Source organism: Mauremys reevesii, linkage group 9 (genome assembly GCF_016161935.1).
Source record: "Mauremys reevesii isolate NIE-2019 linkage group 9, ASM1616193v1, whole genome shotgun sequence".
Taxonomy (NCBI): Eukaryota; Metazoa; Chordata; order Testudines; family Geoemydidae; genus Mauremys; species Mauremys reevesii.
Genome location: NC_052631.1, coordinates 65,611,281 through 65,636,085, shown reverse-complemented (window position 1 = coordinate 65,636,085; position 24,805 = coordinate 65,611,281). Strand labels below are relative to the sequence as shown.

Sequence of the window (24,805 nt, the reverse complement as noted above, 5' to 3'; positions counted from 1 at the left end):
TCCATACAGATACAAGGGCAGACTTCTTTACACAAGGGAGGCATTAACCTGTGAAACTCACTGCTGCAGGGTATTATAAAACTAATTCAGTCAAATTCAAAACCACAATTTATGATGCACGGGAGTAACATTTGCAGTTCCACTAGGTGTTCTGAAGTTACAGGCTTACCAGTCCTCATGCTTTAAGGCTTAGTCCTGCTGCCACTGAAGTCAATGACAACAACCCCATTGAAATCAATGGTACAGCAGAGTCTAGTCCTTGGTGTATAGGCTGGTCAAAAGTTGTCCAGAAGGAATTTTTCTTCCCACATACAGCATTGCACAACTGAGCACACAGATCCATTCAAAGGGAGGGGAGGTTGCCTTTATCTGAAACATCATGCAGAGGACACTGCCACAGACTGGATCCAGTACCTCTACAATTTGCCTGGTCTGCTGAGGCAGTTTCTACGTTCCAATTATCAAAGAATAGAGCTGGTCGTGCATTAGCAACAAGACTAGCTATTATAAAAACCATCCCCCTTCCCTTTCTCCTGGTTCAAGAATCATTCACAACTCGATCTTGATTCCATTGTTCAGAAGCATCCACAAAATGCTCAGGCTGCAAGTTGTTATTAATTAACGTCACAGAGTTTAGGAGCAGATGGGACCCCCCAGATCACTCAGGCTGACCTCCTGTATCGCCCAGGCCACCAGCACCCACACACTACACCCCACAACCAAAATTAGACCAAAGTATTGCAGCCCATGAGAGACTAGACTATGACATGCCCCAGGCAGAGAACGGGAGGGACTGAAGTACACCAGTGCCTGAGCCGTGATGAAGTGAGATATGCCCAGATAATCCTGGCAAGTGACGTGCATCCACATGCTGCAGAGGAAGGTGAAAACCCTCAAGGGCACTGGGGAGAAATTCCTTCCCGACTCCCACATATGGTGATCAGTTAGACCAGGAGTGGGCAAACTACAGCCTGCGGGCTGCATCCGGCCTGCGAGCCGTTGTAACCTGGCCCACGAGCTCCTGCTGGGGACCAGGCTCAGCCCTGCTCCACCCAGGGCCCTGGGTCGGGGGCCACACCATGTGGCTCCCAAGGGCCGCAGCTTGGCCCCAATCTGGCTCCTACACGTTCCAATGGCCCACTCCGGTACTCCAGTGGGAGCTGCAAGGGCGGTGCCTGCAGACAGGGCAGTGTGCAGAGCCACCTGGCTGCGCCTCCACGTAGGAGCCACAGAAGGGACATGCCACTGCTTCCGGGAGCTGCTTGAGGTAAGCGCCCCTCAGACCCTGCACCCCTGAGCCTCTCCCCACACCCTAACCCCCTGCCCCAGCCCTGATCCTCCTCCCACCTTCCAAACCCCTCGATCCCAACCCAGAGCACCCTCCTCCACCCCAAACCTCTCATCCCCAGCCCCAACCCAAAGTCCGCACCCCTAGCAGGAACCTGCACCCCGTCCCGCACCCCTGCCCTAGCCCTGATCCCCCTCCTGCCCTCTGAACCTCTTGGTCCCAGCCAAGAGCACCCTCCTACACCCCAAACTCCTCATCCCCAGCCCCACCTCAGAGCCCGCACCCTCCACCAGAGTCCTCACCCCCTCCCGCACCCCAACCCCAATTTTGTGACCGTTCATGGCCCACCATACAATTTCTATTCCCCGATGTGGCCCTCAGGCCAAAAAGTTTGCCCACTCCTGAGTTAGACCTATAGCTTGTGAGCAAGAACCAGCCAGCCAAGCAGTCGTTAGTTACGTTTTGCTGTGCTCGTAAGCATGCTGTGATGCCTGGTAGTTCACATAAACTGGCACAGTCCCCGCCTTGAAGATTTTGTCTGTCTGATATTTGTATGACCCTTATCACCAGAGTATCTGAATTTTGCAGTTTCAGATGAGAGACAAGCCAACTGAGCTGGGGAGTACAGAGAGGGCTTGCAGTAATTAGCTACGTTCTTCTGAGGAGTGGCCCACGCATAACTTCACTGAACAATTATTTTTCTGTACAGTTTTGTTTAAAAATATCTCTGAAAAATGGGTAAAAATCTGTACGACTCGACTGATTCGCACCTTGTGAGCATCATGGCACAAGAGAGCCTTAAGGATCTGAAGGGGGGGCGGGCAAGGGAGTGGCCGAGGTAAACTAGCTGGAGTAGGGAATTCGCTATGGCAATGGAGGCAGGATGGCCTAATGGAAAAGGCACTAGAGTAAGATTTAGGTTCAATTCCTGGTTCTGGTCTACTGGGTGATCTTGGGCAAGTTGTTCCTGCCCCGTGCCTCAGCTTCCCCATGTAAACTGAGGATAATGATACCGTCTTTGTAAAGTGCTTTGAGATCTACTGGTGAAAAGCACTATAGAAGAGGTAGGTATTTTATTATTACTGTTTGCCTTGGCTGTATGGTCTTCGTGGCGTGGGACTGGTTATCTGACTCCCACAGCATTATTTCTGCTCCCTGGGTAGGTGACTGAATAACAAACAGGGACTGCTGAATCACACAATTAATTCTGGTGATAATGACTTTTCATAGGAATAACCATTAGTACGCCATTGCCCAGAAGGCCTGGGATTTCTGCCATGTTCCCAGATCCCCGGACCCTCACAAATCACCAGCGATCGACCCTAGGAGTTAGGCTGAGCTGGATCTGCCGCGTTAGCCCCAAACAGAGTTGTCAAACTAGTTACCCCACTCTACTGCCAAGAGTGAAAAAGGCTTTACCTTGCCACGTAGCACCCGAGCAATGGCTAGTATCCACCTGCAGGCAGGACAGCTCCTCAGTGTGTCTTCCAGGGAGAGCCCAGTGACAAAGGAAAGGAAGATAAATACCAAGGGAGGACCAGGTCCCTTGCACTCTATTCCTATGGCCCCATGGACAGTCCAGCCGCCTTCATCCTTGCTGAAATAACACCCAGCTTCTCCATCAACTAGGCATTGCTCCTCAGCCCAGGGTGTGTCTTCTAACCTATGTCTGGGCAGCACCCAGCCAGCACAACAGGGGCCCAACCTTGATTGGGACCCTCTAGGCAGTACCTCAGTTGAACCTAAGTCACTACCCTAGGGGCTCTGCTCCCAGCCCATATTCCCATCTCTGCTTCTAAAGGGCCAGCCACTGCCACTGGGTGACTCCCCAGCCCATTCGCCACATACCTCGCAGTAAGCTGTCCATTTCTATCAAAGTGAAAGCACAAGAGTGGGAGTAAGAGGATGGCTCCCCCTCTGCCTGGCTAATGTTTCTTCCTGTAGATATGACACTTTGGTCAAATGTGCTCTGACAAATGTGGGACGGCTGCAAAGTGTCAAACCCCAGAGCTCAGTGAGGCTGCGTGATGGGTCTATTGGCAGCACCAGGTTGGGTGCGGGGGAGGAGAGAAAAGGAGCCTCCAAGGGTCGTCTGGGCAGTGGTGGCTCATGGGATCTCTAAGCTAGGGCCCAAAGAGAAGGGGGTGGTCTTTTCTCCCTTCAGATAAGGGGGATGGAAGTGGCTCTGTGTGATTCTCTGATGCCCCCAACTGCATGTGTGCTTGGCCTGTCACATGTGCTCGCCACCGGATGCTCCATGCTTGTGTCTGAATTTAGCATGCCGCTATGTAATGCATTCTGGGCTGTCTGGATGTACACCACAGGGAGGTGCTGGAAATCTAAACCCAAGCAACAACAGGGAGGGCACCCTGAGCTCACGGTTCCTATGCCTCCTCGCCCCACTCCTCTCAAGCAGTGGGGCCCTACAGATGGATCTGTGCATGTACATTGCACCCTGGGTCCCTGCGCGCTGGGAACAAATGAGATCTGTGCTTAATCTGTCATTGCTTGGGGGAAAGAAGAGGGGGTCCCCAAGTTCTGAGGCTTCCTGGGGAATTCCCCTGGAGCCCTACAGCAGAGAGAGAGAGAGATCAGCCCCTCCTTCCCCCAAACTTCCGCAATCCGTGTCCATCTTTCTGTCCTCTCACTCCGCTTCCTTGCATCTGTCCATCCTTCAGCAGGAAAATCCCCTCCCCCAGCGCTGTGGTGAAAAAGAATGGGAACACTCCCCCCTGCCCCCCAGCTGTATTCTCTCTGGCGGGGACCCTCTGCTGTTACTGTCTCTGATGTAAAGGGCAAAGAACAACCCCAGGTGTAAAAATGTGTCCCAATGAGGCCACTATAGCTGAATGGGTAACTGCTGGTCATCAGTGTAGCCATGGGGAAGAGGAGAGGTTGAATGATAGCTGGAGCCTGGGACAGAGGAGCACTGTACAATAGTCAACACAGCAACTAAAGGGTTACTTCTTTTGCGGTATATGCAAAAGTAGGAATGTGGGGTCCATGTCAATGACTGGGTTCCTCTTGCCTAGTGGGGCCTGGGGGAAAAAGCAAAGGATGGTAGACCAGGATGCTGTTTTTAACTGTAGCTGAAATCAAGGGGAGCTGCAATGTGGAATCTGGCCCAATATATTGTTTCAACTAATGTTCTACGCTGCATCTGTGTACAATTAGTGTGGAGACAGAGCTAAGCAGAAGAGCCGTTTCGAAGAGGCTGATCACAGAAAAATGTGGCAGCTGCTAAAATGCTGAGGCTGCTTTTTGGATTACATGTTCCTGGCAATATAAGTTTGTTTCTAAGTTTAACAGATGCTAAGCTTTTGTTCAGGAACCCCAGAGGGATCCTGCAGCACACAGCTGCGCCAGTATCCTGTTTGTGATTTCTTTGACTGCCCCTCCTCCCTGATCATCTTGTCCCTGTGCTGAACGTGAGACACACGTGGCTGAGCTGAGCTACAGCCCTCAGCCCCCCTGAGAGGAACCTGCCCAGCTCACTCATCTGTGCCACTGTGGGGATTTGCATAGCACAGCCATCAAGGCTCTGCAGTCAAACATGCTGCTTTAACTGGAGCCAGGTTTGCTCTCAATGAGCGCTGGTGCCCTGGAAGCAACTGAAGATGCCCCCAGGGGCAGGGGCAGAGTTCTCAAATGGACTCACTTGGGGATTCCTGCTCTGTTGGGGCTTGACTCCTGGCACAAACACAAGGTCTGAGCACAGAGCAAAGGCAGAGTGGAGCTGGGCTCCCTGGAGTGTAGCAGGAGACGGGAGGGGTTGGAGAGCAGGGCTGGCTGGGTTCACATTGGGGATTGGGGCTGGAGCGGGCAGGGTAGAGAGAGGCCCTGATTGCTCCTAGTTGCTCCGTTCCTATGCTCAGTGCTGCAACGTGGAAGGGGAAGGACCATGCCATATTCTGGGGTCATTTGGGGCCCTCTCTGGCCCCTGGTGCAATTTAGAGCAGCCTTGGGGATGCTCTAACTTATGTTAGGGCTGCCCAGGGCCCCCTAGAAGTCATGAGAAGCAGATAATAATTGAAATGCAGCATCCTGTGGCCCCCCTCGCCCCCACATGTCTAAGACATGCCAGGTCCTGGGTGGCGAGGGGCTGCATATAGCCACTCCGCCAGTTTAACCTTAGACAGGGGTAATTCCCATTGCCAGCCCCACTTCTGACCCCAACATGCTGTGGGATCCCCATTCAAGTGCCATGGCAGTAGTTTGCTGAGTCAGTCCAGGTGATGACCAGCAATGGAGCAGGCAAGAGATGGTCTGAAGGAACTCCTCAGCATGGGTGTAGGGGAGGGAGTGGGGGTTCTTTAGCAAGGGATGGATTCAGAGATAAAACAGTGACGACACCTGAGTTCAGAGCTATGAGAAGTCCGGGGTTAAGACAAGACATTTCAGGAGGCTGCTGTGCCTGGATCTCCTCACTCCCCAGTGGGGTTAAATTTTATGTCCTTAGCCTACCTAGTGCTCAGTCCTGGGAGCAACTATCTATGTCTCTGGCTGTGCAGTTTGATTTCACTTGATGGGGAGCAGCCACTTCAGGCTCGCAGCTTAACAAGAAGTTTTTACAAGAAACTATCTTTGCACTTCAGAGCCTTAACTGAGTGAAATAAAATTCAGTGACCGAAAAACTAAGGGGAAGGCGAACACGCTATCATCTTTGCCCTGTCAATCCCCAGCGATATGCCCAGCCCCGAGCTACTGCCGCACCCAGCGACGCGCCCAGCCCTGAGGTACCGCCGCACCCAGCGACGCGCCCAGCCCCGAGCTACTGCCGCACCCAGCGACGCGCCCAGCCCCGAGCTACTGCCGCACCCAGCGACGCGCCCAGCCCTGAGGTACCGCCGCACCCAGCGATGCACCCAGCCCTGAGGTACCGCCGCACCCAGCGATGCACCCAGCCCGAGCTACTGCCGCGCAGCGCCCAGCCCTGGTACCGCCGCGCAGCGGCGCCCAGCCCTGAGCTACTGCCGCACCCAGCGACGCGCCCAGCCCTGAGGTACCGCCGCACCCAGCGATGCACCCAGCTCTGAGGTACCGCCGCACCCAGCGACGCGCCCAGCCCTGAGGTACCGCCACACCCAGCGACGCGCCCAGCCCCGAGTTACTGATGCACCCAGCGATGCACCCAGCTCTGAGGTACCGCCGCACTCAGCGACGCGCCCAGCCCTGAGTTACTGATGCACCCAGCGATGCACCCAGCTCTGAGGTACCGCCGCACTCAGCGACACGCCCAGCCCTGAGGTACTGCCGCACCCAGCGACGCGCCCAGCCCCGAGGTACTGCCGCACCCAGCGACGCGCCCAGCCCCGAGGTACTGCCGCACCCAGCGACGTGCCCAGCCCCGAGGTACTGCCGCACCCAGCGACGTGCCCAGCCCCGAGCTACTGCCGCACCCAGCGACGTGCCCAGCTCTGAGGTACCGCCGCACCCAGCGGCACGTACAGCCCCGAGTTACTGCCGCACCCAGCGACACACCCAGCCCTGAGGTATGACTGCCTCCCCTCTGCTAGATCACAGCACTTTAGCACATTCCTTTAGCAAGGGAGCAGGATTTCATCATGTCTAGGCAGCAGAACACCTGGGACCCCACTCATCAAACCACAGTAGTGTTCAAATTGTGCTGAGACTCAACCGTGTGTCCTGTATCTTAGAAAGAAACCCCTCATTGAGAGCTGGAGCCCCTGCCCCCGTGCCCCACTCGCTAGCAGAAACAGGTGCCATTTTGGCATGATGGACAGAAGCGGCCACCCTTTCCTGTCCATCATTCAGCTTGGCCAGCTCCCCTCTCCCCTTGCTGGAGGAGCTCAGGTGGACCTGGCCAGCCAGAGAAGAAGAAAGCCATTAGCCATACTAAACTGGATGCTGGCTTCCTCCTTCCCTGCAGCATGCTGCAGCCAGTTGGCTGGTACATCAGCAGGCCAGGCGTGCGCAGACGAGACGGACAAAGGGAGGGCAAAGTGGGAGGTGCAAGGCTGACAACTAGGGAAGGAGAGGCAGGAGGCTGGAGAGAGAGACAGCCAGAGACAAGGGGTGCTGGAGATAAGAAACAAGGGGCACCCTTCCCCATATGGACTCTCCCCTGCTGCTCCCCCCTCCTTGCTCTGCATCTCTCCCTTCCCCCCTCCGCCTTCCCGGCTGATGCTTTGGACTCGGCAGTGTCTCTGCTGCCCCTGCAGGTGGCGCTATATGAAGCTGAGATGCTGCAGCTCAGTTCTGTTGTTGCCCGTAGGTGGGCGGCTAGGGAGGGCAGTCACATCTAGGCATGCTTTGCCCACCTTGACCTTCTAGCCATGGATCTCAAAGCCCTTTACATATAATGACAATGCCTGCAAGGTGGGTGCATGCCATTATCACTATTGTGCCACAGGGGAAACTGGGTCATGGCAAGAGAAAGTGACTGGCCTGAGGTTACACAATAATTCAGTGGTAGACATGGGAATGGAACCAGGAATCCCGACTCCCACCACCTTGTTCTGTCTCCTTAGCCCGACCCCTTTGTGTACACCAGTGACTATGTTATCAGCCTGGGAGGACATCAGGGCCCCGTCACCCACTGTGTGAACCTTATGGGGACTCTAAGTCATGGTGAGCCCCCAGACCAATCCTGACCCCATGTGAATTGCTGCTACTGATACCTGGGGAACTCATTGCCACAAGGCACTCCTGAGACACAGAACCAAGAAGGATCCAAATAAGTATGAGACATTTAGGTGAATAATATCTGCAGTCCCACAAGCTAAAATGGACATGTATAAAGGTCATGCACCCTCCTGCTTCAGGACTAACTGCCTAGGAAGAAACTTCCCTTTTGGACATGGTCCTGCCCGATTGGTCATTGCACTGTCCTCGGAACGAGCTGGCACTGGTCACTGTGAGAGGCAGAATCCTGGACTCAATGGGCTACTGGGCTTCCGTGATTTGACAGTTCCTACATTCCTGTATTCTGACCCTGTGTGTGATTTCTCCGCACCTCTACCCTCCCCAATCCTAACCCTATGGACTCTGACCCCTTGTAGACTCTGGCCTTGGGTGCAGGCCCTGGATGTGCTCTCACTCTAGGTGATCTCTAGGTGTCTTCTAACCCTCCAGAGTCTATGGGGCCCCCTGTGTAGCCCATGAACCGTCCAGACATTTTCCAATCCTGCATCTCATGTTGCTCGTGTCAGTGTGCAGCCACTCTTCACAGTCACTCCGCCTGTCTGGCACATTGGTTAGGAACTGACGATGGCTTTCACACCCGCTCCTCCTCCCTTCTGGATACCACACCCCTTGCTGGGCATTGCTCCCAAGCATGGCATATCCTTCTCTGCTTACTCCATGTGGCACTCCCCTCCCAGTCTCAGTGCAACGCACAGCAGCCGCCCTCTCAACCCTCATCACCTCCCCTCCACACACCCAACAGGGTCCAATCGGTCTCCAGAAACTTACTGGTGATCTCCTGTCACTCCTTCTCCATGTGCCTGCCCCAGAGCTGGCTCTCGTCACTAAGGGTGGCTTCCCAGTGGCATTCAGACTCCAGAGCAGCCAGTGGGCAGCTGGTTTGAAATGCAGGAGTGGTTGGCTAGTGATAGGAATGGCAGCAGGCGACTCATTCTCACAGAGAGCTGAGAGGGAGGAAGGAAGGCCACTGAGAGCTAACCCCACCCTTTCAGTTCCCTTTTTTGGTTTCTGACTTTAGCCAGTAGCTTTGTTTCCTCTTGATCCCACAGGCAGCCTCCAACAGTGCCACCATGAGTCCTATGCAGAGAGGGCACCAGCGCCAGGCCATGGGGTTGGCCTGTGAGTGGCAGGAGGTGTGTCTGCAGAAAGGAAGGGTGGGACAATGGGCAGGGGCACAGCAATGGAAGGAGAGGGACACAGGGCATAGGCAGGATGAGGGAGGACAGCTGGAGGGACAAACGTCAGACAGACGTCAGACAGACAATAAAAGGGAGATCAGATGGAGAGACAGCACAGGCAGGCAAGATAGAAGAGGACAGGCAGAGGAGCAGGACAAGAGAGACCAGGGCAAGACAGATGAGAAATGTGGAGCCGTTGGGTGGAGACAGTAAGGGTATGTCTACACAGCAATAAAATACACGTGGCTGGCCCAGATCATGTGACTTGGGCTCATGGGGCTGAAAAATTGCAGTGTGGACATTTGGGCTCAGGGGGAGGGTCCCAGAATCCGGGCTCCAGCCCAAGCCCGAACATCTATACTGCAATTTTATAGCCCAGCTGACCCGGGCCAGGTGTGGGAGTTTTATCCCAGCGTAGACATACCCTTGGAGCTCCCTCCCCATGTGGGACAAAGGGATGTGTTGGGGGGAGAGGGGCAGAGCCAGCCGCTCCACATGTAAGGCAACGGGGACTGTAGGGGCGAGAGGGGCAGAGACAGCCCCTACTAATGTTCCGTATTTAACTGGAGCTTTCTGGAGCTGGAGGCAGAGACATGGACAGACACTTCCTCCTACTGAGTCATTAGCTAAGGGTAATTTTTTGCTGTTGATAAAAATGGTAACATAAGAGGAAATACACTTCTGCATTTTTGCTGCCTTGGCAGTATTATGAATTTCTTTGTCATTTAAGGATTTCATTCCCCAGTAGACACCCTGTTGGTATGGGATGGAATGACCTGCACCTTTGCACGCGTTCTGTCTGTGTAAGGGTTGGTAACACTCAGGAATAATGCACAGGGCAATTTTACTCCACAAACTACATCCATTTCCCTGAAGAACATACCGAAATCCCCAAGCAGGGGAGCTGAACTCTGCACAGCCGCACCTGAGACCTGCAACTGCCAATGACTCCAGTGTCATCTCTCAGGGTCAGGCCCCTAGGGCCTCATATACAACTAGAGAACCCCCAACTACACCCAAAGGCTGTGGGTGCAGTGTAAATACAGACATGCCTGCACACAGGTCATGCAGTGCATCTGGCACGCACAGTGCATCTGGCACGCTCAGTGCACCTTTTGTACATACAGCTGAGACATTTCACTGTCACACAGAACCCTTTCCAGCACCCTCTGCCACACGCTGGACGGGAGCTCAACCAATCAGAGGCTCCCCTTCGTCTTTATGGCCCATACTGGCCCAGCCAGGATCTTTCCCAACCAATGAAGGGTCTCCTTTCATCCTTCTCGGCAATACCTGCTTCTCTCCAGTAGGTGGCGCACTGCTCGCTGCTGCCACACTCCATGGGCTCCATCCGGCGATCTGGTTCGCCCCTTTCACTCGATTGTTCCGCCCTAGTGTTTATTCTCTTCCGCTTCCGGGTCAGGTCCCCTCTTTCCGTGCAGTCGCTGCCGCTGCTGGCAGGATGGTGAGCGGAGGCTGCTCTGGGTGTATCCGCCGCCATCCGCCTCGGGGACCGCCCGCCTGAGCCCGGGGCCGGGCCACATGCTTCGGGGAGCCGCTGTGGAGGGACTCGGCCGGGGCCGATCCGGGAGATCCCGCCGCGGCTCGGTCGGGTGGGAGAGGGCCGGGCCCTGTCCGCTCCCGGGTGCGAGGAGAGGCAGGAGGGGTCGCTGGCCCCAGGGAGCGGAGCCGCCGCGGGCCTGTCTCGCCTCTGTTAGCCGAGCCCGTGGGGGGCGGGCATGGGCCGGGGCCGCTCACCCGGCACTGCTGGCTGCACTGCTCGGGGCTGGGCGGCATCTCCCACCTCCCCTCGCTTTACCTGCTGTGTCGGGGCAGTGGGATTGGTGGGCACCGCCCGCCTGTGCCGGGAGAGAGGCACTCGTGTACTGGCTGTAATCCCAGTTGCGGGGGGGCAGGGGCAGGGTGACATTCCTCATGCTTAGCCCTGCTTTGGCTGCAATGCTCGGACGCCCCAGGCAGATTACATGGCAATTATTCTAACATGCTGCACTGTTCTCTGCTAGGTGAACGTCCCCAAAACCCGCAGGACTTACTGCAAGAAATGTGGCAAGCACCAGCCCCACAAAGTGACCCAGTACAAGAAGGGGAAGGACTCTCTCTATGCTCAGGGTAAGGGGCAGATCAGTGCATTTCTAGACTAATTTTCCATTGGGAGCCAGGAATTTATTACTCTGAGATATGTCACCAATGTGGACAGTAATGGGGTTATGATTAGTACTGGCAGTGGGAGCCCAGGGGGTTTGAATCCCAGCTCTAATGTATTGCTCCTGAGGTAATAAACACATGGGATAATGGAGTGGATATGTGTGGAGAATTTGTTAGGTTTCACAACTGTTTAACAATCTATAGTGATTATGGGGTGGAGGCTTCCAGGATCCTTGGACATTCGTGAGTTTCAACTGTTGGCCTGAATAGTTTTGTTTCTTCCCCATAGGAAAGAGGAGATATGATCGGAAGCAGAGTGGTTATGGTGGTCAGACAAAGCCTATCTTCCGTAAGAAGGTGAGCATGCTAAAGGAAAGAGGGTGTTGAAACTCTCTGGTCAGTTTCATGTGCTCTGGTAAAGAGAGGTAATTCAGAGGACTCCTATAGCCTTGCATGATGTTTTTGAGTAGAGACTCATAGCATGTGTAGGTAACCTTGGGTAGGGTTGTCAGTGCCTGTTGGCATGGGCCTAGACTGGGTGCAGTGAGTGTAATCTTGCTGTTCTTGAGGCTCAGCAACTTGTATTGATGACAGGTTTTGCCCTTTTGTGCCTGAATTCATTTCTTTCCTCTGCTGCTCCTTGGCCAAATGGGAAATTTTTCTTCATGGTAGATTGAAATAGCATGGCTTTGTCTAGTGTAGGGGTTGGCAACCTGCGGCACGTGTGCCAATGGCGGCATGCGAGCTGATTTTTACTGCTGCTGCCAGCCGGGGTTCTGGCTGCTGGCTTGGGTGGATGGAACCCTAGGCTGGCAGCAAGCTGAGTGGGGGCCGGGACCCCGGCTGGCAATGGAACCCCAGACCGACAGCAGTTCACCTGCTGCCAGCCGGGGTCCTGGCCGCCGGCCCCTTGCCAGCCGGGGTGAACAGAACCCACGGCCAGCACCAGGTGAGCCGCTGCCAGTCTGGGGTTCTGTCTGCCACTCCGCTCAGCCTGCTGATGGTCTGGGGTTCTGGCTGCCGGCCCTGCTCACCTTGCTGCAGGTCTGGGGTTCCAGCTGCCTGGCCCCCTGCCAGCTGGGGTCCAGGCCTCCGGCCCTGCTCAGTCAGCCCAGGGCTCTGCTCCTGGTTGGGGCCCAGTGCTCTGCAGCCACTCTGTGGTACCGGCAGCCAGCCCAGGGCTCTGCAGCCACCCCCAGCTTCTAAAAAAAATCTTGCATGTCTACCACCCCCAGAAAGGGCATCTTGCACCCCAGGTTAAGAACCACTGCACTAAACTGATACAATCTGCATTTTAATTAAATTTTAAATGAAGCTTCTTAAATATTTTTAAAATCTTGTGTACTTTACATATAGCAATAGTTTAGTTATATAATATAGATTTATAGAGAGACACCTTCTAAAAACGTTAAAATGTATTACTGGCATGCAAAACCTTAAATTAGAGTGAATAAATGAAGACTCGGCACACCACTTTTGAAAGGTTGCCGACCCCTAGTCTAGAGAGTGGGTACATCACACTTCTGGGCTGGCCAATGTGTCTTGAATGACAGAAGGGAATGGCCGTCCCACTGACTTTTTTAAAGGGACATAATGGGGATAGAAATTAAATTACCCTTTTCACTTGCTCATATTGCTGATACCTTAAGTCATCACAACTGAAAGAATTTTAAAAATCCAATATCTATAAACAGTGTCAACACAGAGATTTACTATTATAACTATTTTGGTTAGGAATATGATTTTTGCTTTAAAAAAAAAAAGTTATACAGTGTAACAACTGTGTAGCCCAGGCCTAAGACTGTATGTTAAAGGTGATCTCTGGGGGGAAATGGGTTTGTACCCTCTTTCACTGCTTCATAGGTATAAAGGATACCTGGAGAACTACTCTTTTTTAAAAAATGCATGGGGAGATTTACTTTTGTTTTAACCATAGAAATATCTGGAGTGTCATGTCTGGTTTTCTGTTTTTTTGCTGGAAGATTCATTAGATATCTGATAATGGGGACTGGTGAACTCAGCATATCATCTTAGTTTTCTAGTCCTCTCTCGGCTTCCAGGAAAAAGATTGGAATTCCTAATGTAATTTAAAAAAAAAGCAGAATTAGCCCCATAACTTTTTTTCCAGGTCATTATAACTAACTGAGGCACAACTCAGACTTTTTCATTTGCAGGTCATCTTTTAAGACTGGTGGCTTTTCAGTGTAGCTTGGGTCTATTAGGAGCATAGGGAGAGACATTGCAAAGTAGCTTTAGCATGCTGGCTGTGTGGCACAGTTGGTGACTGCCATATGGATTGGAGTCCTTGGGTAACAAGCAGAAGGATGGGTGTGTTCAGTTTAGTTTCATGTCTGCCAGAACGATAATATAATCTGGTTTGCTTGGTAGTATTGGAAACCATTATTTGAGTAGCCAGTGGTAAAAGGAATGCTGCTGGTTAGGATTACCAGTAATCTATAGGACCCAGACTAGAACCTGTGGATGGACAGAATATTGCAGGCCAGGACTGAAATGTGGTAACAGATCTGTGCTGGGAAACTGGCCTCATGGCTTTGTCAGCTCTGTGCTCTTCATTCCGAATAGGAAGTTGTTTGTTCCCAGATTTCTTGTCTCCAAAGTCCCAAGGCTGCTGGGTTTTTGTTCCCAAAAGGCCTTGGAGCACCTAGCCTGCTGTTTACATCATGACGAGCTGTTCCTCTCTAGGGCTAAATGATGGCTGGCTTTGCCTGTTACTGGGAATATTCTGTTCACTGACTCTCTCTCTCCAGGCCAAAACCACAAAGAAGATTGTGCTGAGGCTTGAGTGTGTGGAGCCGAACTGCAGGTCCAAGAGAATGCTGGCCATTAAGAGGTGCAAGCACTTTGAGCTGGGAGGAGACAAGAAGAGAAAGGTATGTGCTGAGAGGGGTTGTGGGTAAAAGTTAAACTGTGGACTGTGGCCACTCTAGTGCTGAGCATGGTGAGAAAACTGCATTTCCAGAGCTGGCCAGCAGATCTTAAGCCACCTTTGTATTAATGTAAAGATCCTGCTGCTCGTTGGCTGTAACTGTTTAATGGAGAAACTAATGAGGTTGCAGAGTTGGCTTTTGGCAGGGAGAGTAATGTTAGTCACTGGATTTTCAGAATGGCTGTGAGAGGTGCTGTTTGAATAATGCTTCAGAGGGGTCCCTGAGGCGAGTTGAAATGTTTGTGGTAAGGTTCTGTATTGCACATACTCAATCAGTCTTTTCTCTCTTACAGGGCCAGGTGATCCAGTTCTAAACTCCATCTTGTTCATTGTTATGGAATCCATTAAAGTTTGTGGAAAGAATCTGCTGCTCTTGTATATTTCCTTATTGCTAGGGAGGAGCTTCTGGGTGTATCCAACCCAAATGGGAGCTGCCGCTATGAATAAAGCTCTCAGGGACTGGGAAATCTCACCAGTGGTTGAATGTTGCTTTTGTATGGGCTGATGTTGCCTAAAAAGAGGTTTTAGAATAAATTTTGTCTGCAGCTAGAGAAACTTTTTAATCCACGCTCAAAGGAGTCAACTCCTGGGAGGTTGCTCAGGGCCTACTAGTCTGATGTACCAATGTGGTGTGGAAGCAACATGTTGCTACTGTCCCAGGTCCCTTACGTTCACAAAAGGGAGTAGAAGGTAGGGCTGTGTCTATGTATAGGACTCCATGGGACTGTCTAAACAGAAGTTGCACTGGCTACCCTTAACTGACTTAGTTAAATTAGTGCAGATTCTCATGTGATCACTTACCTGTTCTAAACCTGCTTCAGTAGTTTTGCTTGTTTCTGAAAATGTATGGCCACAAGCTAAACCACTTTAAGACAGAGTTAAATTGATGTCTGTGTACAAAGCTGCAGCAGTTTAACTAAATTGTATAAAATCCCACCTTTATTATAGTGATATAGTTTGCCTGGACCAGGCCTTACTGTATTAAGTGCTTTTAGAGAAAAGGGAGGGGTGGGTAAGATCAGCTCATCCCCTAAGTGATGGTCCTAATGCATGGGGGAGGGCTGGCTTGGCTTGGCTTGGCTTTTGCTGAGCCTACTGAATAGCACTTGGCCTCATTCCTTATGCTACAGAGATATAGAGGTGGCCTCATTTTAGATCCCTCTTATCTACAAGCACTAGTAGTAAACTGAAAATTATAGGGAGTAACTGTACAAAGGCCCTTGTGGCAGGGTCTAGCTGCCCTAATACAAAATGTAGACATTTCATTATGACAGATTCACCTCTTTCCAGTACCATTTTTAGGCAGTGATCATTTATTGCTATTCGTAGATGTGAACGTGCTGTGGGTAGCTCAGAGCAGAGCTGTATGGGCTAAGCTTCATGTATTTAGCCCGCAGTCTGCTTCACCCTCCATGTTGGAAAGGGAATGTCTGATTAGCCCATTCAGCTAGAAGCACGTGTTTAAAATGTTTAGCCTGATCCCATCCTTAGGCATAGTCTTGAGAGAAACCTGGCTAGCTTTCTGTTTCACACCAGCACTTAACACCAACCCAAGATCCCTTTACATTAATAAAGCACAAAGCACTAAATCCATGTGTGAAGGTTACAGACTACCAGCTAGCACTAAAAAAAGTCAATGAGATCTATTAGAATAGGAATTGCAGGTGCTGTTCTTTAGAGACTGACCTCTACTTCAAAGGAGAGGAGCCCTTTAGTTTTCTTAAATCTTAAGCTGTATAGAGGATGCCAAGGAGCATCTGGCAGCATCTCTGTAAAATTCAACTTGATACTAAGACTAAACTTTGGCAGAAAAAAAGGGTAATGTATCTCTACCCACACACAACTGAGATTCTTCATATGTAGCAACAGAAAGGTAGCTCTATTAAGTTTTAGTGTATATGCCTCATCTAGCATAACTTTTACAGCATGAGCAGGAGAGAAAACTCCTTCCACGTTTTGTAACAGAATAGTGTCTGTCAGCTATCAACTCTTAATGGAATGATTTTTTGACGGAATTCAAAGGTTCAGCTTTTATAGCTAAGCTGTTCTTTGCAGTGGAGGTTTAGAGTGGCATCTTAAGCAAGTTGTTGATAGGATATAGGTTCCCGTAGCAATTCTGCATGTAAACGTAGCACCTTTTAGGCCTGTTGAAATAATTGGTAATATCTAATGCTAGATGAGAAGACAGCCTTTGATGGTGCATCTTCAAGGGCAGGTCTATACTGGGAGGGCAGGAGGGGGGGGGGAAATCGATCTAAGATACGCAACTTCAGCTATGTGAATAGTGTAGCTGAAGTCGAAGTACCTTAGATCGAATTACTTACCATCCTCATGGCGCGGGATCAACATTCGCGGCTCCCCATGTCGACTCCGCTACTGCTGTTCGCGTTGGTGAAGTTCCGGAGTTGACAGGAGCGCGTTCGGGGATCGATATAGCGCATCTAGATGAGATGCGATGTATCGATCCCCGAGAAATCGATTGCTACCCCCTGATCCGGCCGGTAGTGAAGACGTACCCCAAGAGAAGGCAGAAGTCAACAGCACCATCTGGTGGTGAAGTGCTTTCCTACAGTTAATCAAAGGTGTTCAGGAATAGGTAAGCTAATTTTTTAGCAAGACTTGTGTACAATGTTCTTTATGTACAGGTGTCTTGGTATGTGTGAATGTGATTAGTTTCGCAAGAGAACTAGAAAACCTGCCGCAACAGAAATCTCAGATCACACTCAAGCTGAGTGTAGGCTCAGTTCCACACACCATTACAAAAAGCATCAACCCCCTCTAGTATTTATTAAGGTAGATTATACCACAAAGGAAGGAGATGCTGGAGGAAAGGACAGAGCACCAGTCAAAATCAGTGGGTAGGGGAGATACCCCTTTAACACACCATCTTCAAGCTATGGGTGCCTAATGATTAATCCCTGTGCACCAAAAACTATTTCTTTAGTCCAAAATCCAGAGCCAGCAGTGGAACATACAGCTGCTGGCACCAAGACAATCAGTAAGCTGCTGAAGGCAGCTGGGTGACTGCCCTCCCCCAAAGAAATATGGATTTAAAAAAAACCCTAGAACAAAGTGAAAGCCACATGAGTGGGAGATATGACTACAGGGATGTAGTGCCCTTTTCTCAAATTAAAGGGAGACAGCCAGCAAGAAAGCGATAGCCTTAAAAAGTACTGGCTTAAGACCCAGTCATCACAGCAAGGTGAGAGCAACCTTAGGCAAAAGGGTAGGGGGTGACTATGACTTCAGGTGGGGGTTTGAGGGTGGAGTGTGTGTTTTCTTGCAGCTGGTGTACATCAGTCACACGGGCCTGAGGAAGCTGTTAAGGCAGGAGGGGAGCACTCTTCCCCTGAGTCCTGGCACCACTGAAGAACCTCACTAACATGGTATGTGCTTGCTCTGTGTTTTCTCACCTGTTACCAAGGCCGTTAGGTCTTTACAGAAGGCTGATCCAGTCTAACTGACGGACTCAATCCTTTAGCCCCCAGAGAAAGGAAGGTTAGGTCACATGCTACATTGAGCAGGACTTCGATAGATCTAGCAGGGACAAGTAAAAGGCACCCTCTCCCCAGTAATTGCAACACAAGGATGGAGAGAGATTACAGTACTTTTTGCTGGATTAGCGTTAAAGTTCACCCATCACTTATTGCCCATGGATGTAGAGGGGCAGGATTGGAGCAAGGGAGCTCTGTTGCCTGGGGAATTAGGTCACCATTACATTATAAGATATCTGGAGATGATTTTTTGTTGATGTTCATGACAGGCTTCTCAGCTGGGGACTCCCCGATCACCACCACCTTCAGCAGCACAGTACCCGTTGGGTTCACCTCAGTGTTCAAGAACGAGACCCAGTTGTGTAGTCCCCAGTCCTCACTGGTGGGGAGGATCTGCTGGATGGAGCATGCAGGGTTGCATGCCAGGCCATTGCCAAGGAAAGAGGTAGAGAAGCTGAAGATCCGGGGTCCTCCAATCTCCTGTCGATTCATCACAGCCACAGCATAGGAACCCCTTGACAGAGGCCGCTCCCAGAGCTCAAAGTTGTTATCCTGCCAAAAATGGAAACCGAACAAATGTTTGAGGGTGGGACTGACTCTACAGGTCCTAGTCATCCTCTCCCTAAGCAGGCAGCAGAAAGGAATGTGAAACTCAGTTCTCTGTGGGTGGATGTTTCAAAACTCTTGCCTTCCTCAGAGTAGACTGGGAAGAGTAGGGAGGCATACTGCCCCCAGTAACCTAGTTTTACCTACTGTCTCAGACCCCTGAGAGGAGAGGAAATCTCTTCCCCATTTCAGTGGCTCCAGCTCCTATCATACCTTGGTGATACGGTATCCTTGCTTGCCCAGTGGGTCCTGGTTGATGGCAATCACATCTTTGTTCTGGAGCAGCCACTTGGCCTGGGGGCTGATATGACGTAGGTCATTGGACATGAGCAGTGGAGCTGCCATGATAGCCCACAGCGCCATCTGAGTCACCTGCTGGTCCCAGCTCAATCCAAAGTTGCCAATCACCAGCTGTGACAAGTGTAGAATGAGAATGGTAATACATATGGTGCTAACATTTTCATCCTAGTTAGAAAACCCAGAGCCTGTCATCACCAGCTGGTAGGAGGAAGTGGGGCAAATGCCAAGGTCATGCAGCTATTTGGGGATCAGGAACTGGAGGAGTTAAGCAAAAAGTTATGGTGGGGGTAAAGGAAGAAGGTTGTGACTGACCGGAAGACAGCACTAGGAGCACAAGGCTTAGAGCTAGTGCCCACTTCTGAAAGCCTTGGGCTTACTTTTCAGAGTAGAACTGCTCATAAACAACGGCTCCCTGCTGAGCCTGAGCAATGCATGCAGGTTACATTCCTCATCACTGTGGATATCCTAACCCATCCTCACATAGGCAGCTTGGTGGCTATTTTTCTGAGTCATGGGCCCCCTTTGATGAACCCATTGAGCTAGGACCACAACAGAGGGTCCTCTGCCCCCAGTCAGTTCCTTACAAAGTTTCCTCCTGCTTCCTTCTTTTGCTCTCAGGAATGGACTCCCCTTCCACAATCTTGCATTGGTGCTGCTCCCCACCCCTTATTCTTTAGGCAAGTAGAGGCCTCCTCATGGTGATTGCAGTGTAACAAGAGCTCGGGTGTTCTCACCATGTCAGGGTCATTCCAGCCCCCTGGCCCAGCAACATCCACAATGCTGTCTTGGTGTAAAGCCGTCCACTCCAGGGTATTCTTAACACTGTTCCAGGCATCATAGATGTCAGCAAAGTTCCTCCAGTGATTGCAGTAGTGTTTGATTTCTGTGTAATTGGGCTGCCGGAGGACAAAGAGCAAGAGGGTGCACATAAGAGATAGTTTGAGCATTTAGGATAAGGAGGCATAAAAGGATGGATACACTGGGGAAAATCATAGATGGAAAAGACCCATAAGGTTATTCAGTCCATGTGCTGGGGCCAGTGCAGGATTGTTCCTTATGGTACATTCTCTGGTACTTGCCCCACTCTAGGGTGAAAGCATTTCAACCACTTCCCCCAGGAGAACATTGCATGGCCTCCTAAGTCTTCCTGATTGTATTCAGCCTAATGTCACATCATCAAACCTACTCATAACTGGTATCACCCTAAGTAATTACCCCTGGTTCTTGGGGTTTACAGCTTACAACTTCCAGAGGATTTAGTCCCCTCTTTACACAGAAGAGGGTGGCTACATTCTGCCATGTCACAGCATGAAGGAGCCAGCTACGGGTGAAGTCTTGCACTCTAGTCCCTTTATGGATTAAGATTTTGCTTACAGATTTCTCCCACCCTACTAGTGGAAAAATTCCTGATAGCTCAGTACTCCAAAATCCCCATTGGTGCAAGGGATTACCCTACTGGCAGATAGGCCTAAGGTGGGGGATTCTGTAATCCTCTGGGAAGCCCAGAGAGGAAGAATATCACAGCACCAGTTCTGCACAGATCACGCCTATTCAGCAGTGTGGCCAAATTGTCTCAGAGTTCCTCCTAACAGGTAGGACAGAGTAAAAGGATGTCTCTGCCATGAATTCTTAGCTAGCTGAGACCCACCTTAACCCTCTGCTCAGTGTTCATTCATCAACACTTCTTCCCTTCCATCTCCCTTCAGCCACTTTGGCTCCTTTGATATTCAGCCAGGATTCATGCAGACACACTTGATGATCTTGCAAGTTAATTTATTTCCTTAATATTCTGAATCACTAATGTCTTCCCAGCATGCATCACATCTGACTAGGGCCTTACCTTCTGCATGGGTCTCATGTAGAGAGGCCATTCACAAGAGTACACAATGCTTCTGCCAGTCTTATTCAGGGCCAGAGACATGTTCCTGTAACCTGAAGGAAGAGAACAGCAGCCTGGTTATACCACCTACTGGGGCAGAGGGAAACAGGAGGGTAACACTTGTCACAGCCAAGAACTTCCAGCTTCACTAATGACTGCCTAAAGGTGCATTCCAGCTGTGGGCCTGGCACTTGCAGGCACTGAAGTTATTGTGTGTTAGACTAATCAGCTTCAACAGGACCCCCTGATCAGTTTGCTCTGAGGGTGTGCAGAACCAGCTCCAGCCTCCCTGCTGACAACTGACACTCTGATAAGGACTGAGTCAAAGAGGAGTCCTCTTCTGAACTGCCCTCTTCCCTTTTATGTAAGTCTACCATTTGTTAGACAGCATGTCTGCCTGGGGTTGGTTACCTATGTGTAGTGAGGGATGAAGATGACCTGCAGCATGTATGCCTGGCCTGTCAGAGAAACTTCCTTTTAGTTCCCCTAGGTTCTCAGATGGCACCCTCTCCCCCTCGTATCCTCTGTGCCAGTGGATATGTTCAGTGAAGAGCTGCTCTTCTGAGACAGTGCTGACTGTAAAGCATTCCCCACTCATGGAATGTCTACAGTTGGCACATACCTTCTGCCAGCTGGTCCTGTGTGCCGTAGTTACAGCCATCGAACTTCAGCAGGTCCACACCCCAGTCAGCAAAGGTTTGGGCATCAAGGTCATAGTAGCCATAACTGCCAGGGAAGCCAGCGCAGGTTTTGTTTCCAACATCCCCATAAATCCCCAGCTTCAGCCCTTTGGAATGGACCTGAGGGGAGCAGACAGACATACAATGAGAGCCAACAGCCAGAGAGAGAGAGAGAAACAGCGGTGCAGAGTAGGAGAACAAAAAAGAAAAAAGTGAAATCCCTTTGCACTACCTTAACCACATAGTTGCTGAGTGAATTTCCCACTCCTCCAAGAACAGGCCCATTCGAGAGAGAATCACTGCCCAGAAACCTCTGGGATCCCACTTTCACTGCCAATATAATTCACAGTCCTAGAGGAAAACGTGAATGAGAACCAAACCTCCCTCCCACCCCAGGGGCTAAGATCCTCTTAAGGATTCGTTCAGGGGTCCTTAGAGGCCAGGGTTAGAAACCTGTGTATAGAATTTGCTAGGCAGCCAATCTGAAGAAGATCAACCATAAAAAACCTTCCAATATATCAAGCACAATAGTCAGTTTTTGTAAATCAGGGAAAGTCCCCAATCAAGTGCCCTCTGCAGAGAACATCTGCCACCCACCTCCACAAGTTCAATCCTGGACTGCGTCCAGTTTAGTTCTGCCATGCCCTGGTGGTGTGGAGTCGGGAGGTCTCACTGCAATAGCCTGGCTCTACGCCATGTAGGGCATTGAGGCTAAGAACTGGGTTTGTGGAATGGATCTGGCATTGGATAAGTAGCCACTGGAGAGGGCAGAGTATGGGTGTGATCCACTTGCTTGTGCTGCCTTCTCCCACCTTTGCACCTTGGAGAGTGGCAGGTGTACCAATGTCAGTCATGGAGAATGCTGATGCAAGGGATAACAGAGACCCCTCTGGGGATTAGGTACCATCTCTATCTATACACTCACATAGTCGGCCAGTTTGCGGATCCCACTGGGGAAGCGTTCTGGGTCAGGTTGGAGCCTGTCCTGATCATCTCGGGTCAGAGACATCCAGCAGTCATCAATACAGACATACTCATAGCCTACATCCTTCCAGCCATCTGACACCATCAAGTCAGCCATCTGCATAAACAGCTGCTCACTGAGGGACACAAGAACCAGGGAGTCATAGGGGTCCAAGTACCATGATGGTTAGTCAAAACAGGGTGTTAAGATTTATTATGTTGTGCTAAATCTGATCTTAAAAGCAAACAGGAGATCTTTCAGCCACATGGTTTCTACCTGCATAGTTACTTCCTAGGAAAGACACAGAGATGCTACAGTGCAGTATAAATACATCAGTTGGATTAAAGACAATACTACAAACAGCTAATATTTGTAAAGTGTTTTTCATGCAGAGATTTCAAAGCACTTTACACAAATGGGTCAGAGTCCGCTAGTGGGAAATCCACATTCATGTGGTAATATTAGCCTGGGGAAAAAAACAGCCAAAGGCCCATCTTAAAGATCTGAATGGAACACTGGCCAATGCCAAGCAGAGGATTTGTTTCCAGCCCTGGAGGAGATATCACAGACCCTTCCCCGTCAAGATTGCTAAACCTTTTACCGACCAAGGTTCAAGTCACTGTCTGTACTGAAAAACAACATGGTTATCCCAGATGCGGAGAGAAAAAAGATCTGCCTTGGAATGCAAATGAGATTGGACGATGTATTTTTAACCCACATCCCAGAATTATGCTAAAGCCTTGGCCATAGTTGTATTTAGAGACAACTGCATTGTCCCTGGATTCCCTGCCCAGTCCCTTTGCAGTGCAGGTTTAGAGGTGACCCTAATCCTCTGATTGCCAGGAGGGGAAGACAGGGTGGATTGCTCCATAATTGCCCTGTTCTCCATAATTGCCCTGTAAAGCACTGGTACAGGCCAATCCTGAAACCAGGATACTGAGTAAGTCAGACCATGGTCTGTCCCACTAGGGCAGCTCTTATGTTCGGACGGGCCCTTAGGGAGAAGCGAGGCCTCATCAGTTCCTTGTGCTCTGCCGGCACAATTAGAGCGGCTCTTTGTTCCTTGTAATTAAACCTGCGGAAAAGGGAACTAGTAGGCGAGCTAGTCACGCTCTCCCCGTTTGCGTCTGAGCCGCAAGGTTCAGTTCCCAGGCACCTGACCGCTTTCCTCCCACCCAATCCCCCCCCTACCACTGCAACGGCCCGCGGCTCCGAATCCAACCCCAGCCCCAGCGGCGTTCACACGGGGCTGTGGCTCCCACTCCTCGCCTCCTCCCCCTTCCAAGGGCGGCCGCCTGCGGAGCGCAGCTGACTGCAGGGCCCCAGAGGCGGCCCCGGCGCCCCCCGCCCGGTACCTGACGCAGGATAGCGGCTCGCGGGCGCAGTCGGTGCTGCACATGAAGCGCTCCCAGTGCAGCCAGCCCATGGTGGGGGTCCGGGCCAGCCCATTCTCCAGCGCCCCGGCCCCGGCCAGCAGGACCAGGACCAGGACCCAGGCCAGCGTAGGCGGCCGCCAGCTTCCTACCGCCGTGCCCATCTGCCGCGGGGACAGTCACTTATCTCAACGCGCGCTGGCCTGCCAACCTAACCCCGGACGGGCACCCCGGCTGGCCAATCCCGGCCTGCCGCCCTCACACTCAGCCAATCAGAGCACGTAACTCTACACGCAGCAGGGTAGGTGCGGCCCCAACCTGGAAGCGGTGCTGGAGACAGAGGGAGAGGTTGTCATGTGATTGGAGTGAAGGGGGGTCCTGTCATATGACATGGGTGCAGGGTGTCAGGTGATTGCCTCTCATATGTGCCAGTGTCTCCCAGAGGGAATGGGGTGACCCTTCCTCTCCCCATGGAGTGGCAGAGGTGGCTCCCTTTCCATGACCCAAGCTGGGTGCTGCCCAACTCTAGAGTCCTTTGCTACAACATGGCCATGGGTGGAGCGAGGTCCCCCATACTGCTCGCCCCTGCCCTGGCCTGCAGGGCAAGAGGGCAGTTTGGTCACTAGGGCCCAGTCCTACTTTAAACTGTGTCCAACTCCTGAGGCTGCCCCTACAGGCCTGGTTCCTACAGTGTTGCTAACTAGGTTTTATTTAAAGTCTTGTGATAGCGGGGTTTTCCTTAAAGCCCCAGCTGCTGAATCAGATGACATGAAAATCTCAGCTTCCATTTACCTATATATAGAAAATTGAAGTGTCTAGTCTTCAGAGTTGCCGAAAAAAGCATGAAACTGTAAAGTGGCTGCACCCTAAAGGCTCTGGAATCAGAAAACAAATAAAAAGAATCTAAAATATATTATTTTTTAAAAATAATCTCAGGATTTTCTGGGACTTGACTCATTAATTTTGAATGTTGGGGGTTGGGTACTGGCTCCCATACTCCCACTGAGTTAAATAATACAGTATTGCTGATAAATCACAAATCAGGCCCCTCAATAATCATAAGATTTAAAGGAAATAAGAAGTGGGTTATTTTTCTTTGCTTTCTGGTTTCTGAGGCATAACAGTGCATTTGATTAAAAACTTCAAGGTCTTCTCTATGAGAGCTAGAAATCTTTTTTCCAAATGAAAGCTAAGACTCAGCTCTAGGAGATGGGGGTCTTAAAAAAAACAGTAAATGTCACATGACTCGCAATACACTCATGAG

At 51.0% G+C, this 24,805-nt stretch overlaps 3 protein-coding genes across 4 annotated transcripts in view; 1 reads left to right on the top strand and 2 right to left on the bottom strand.

Annotated features, from left to right (window-relative positions):
• Positions 1-8,895, bottom strand: part of BTK (Bruton tyrosine kinase) — a 31,938-nt gene extending 23,043 nt beyond the window's left edge. The window contains exon 1 of one of the 2 annotated variants that reach the window (XM_039489545.1): positions 8,723-8,895. The gene's annotated coding sequence lies outside the window, so the exon portion shown is untranslated. Of the gene's footprint in view, positions 1-2,707; positions 2,773-8,722 lie in introns of those variants that run through there. The other variant, XM_039489544.1, reaches the window with a different exon arrangement.
• Positions 8,896-10,398: 1,503 nt separating this feature from the next.
• On the top strand, positions 10,399-14,608 carry RPL36A (ribosomal protein L36a). The gene is made up of 5 exons (XM_039486887.1): positions 10,399-10,597; positions 11,157-11,262; positions 11,588-11,655; positions 14,067-14,189; positions 14,539-14,608. Exons 1-5 carry the CDS (start codon positions 10,595-10,597, stop codon positions 14,557-14,559), a joined length of 321 nt encoding a protein of 106 aa, XP_039342821.1. The 5' UTR covers positions 10,399-10,594; the 3' UTR covers positions 14,560-14,608.
• Positions 14,609-16,796: 2,188 nt separating this feature from the next.
• On the bottom strand, positions 16,797-23,765 carry GLA (galactosidase alpha). The gene is made up of 7 exons (XM_039489870.1): positions 23,524-23,765; positions 22,130-22,304; positions 21,147-21,324; positions 20,486-20,577; positions 19,380-19,541; positions 18,559-18,756; positions 16,797-18,291 (listed from the first exon to the last, which is right to left on the bottom strand). Exons 1-7 carry the CDS (start codon positions 23,703-23,705, stop codon positions 17,965-17,967), a joined length of 1,314 nt encoding a protein of 437 aa, XP_039345804.1. The 5' UTR covers positions 23,706-23,765; the 3' UTR covers positions 16,797-17,964.
• Between the last annotated feature and the right edge of the window lie 1,040 nt (positions 23,766-24,805).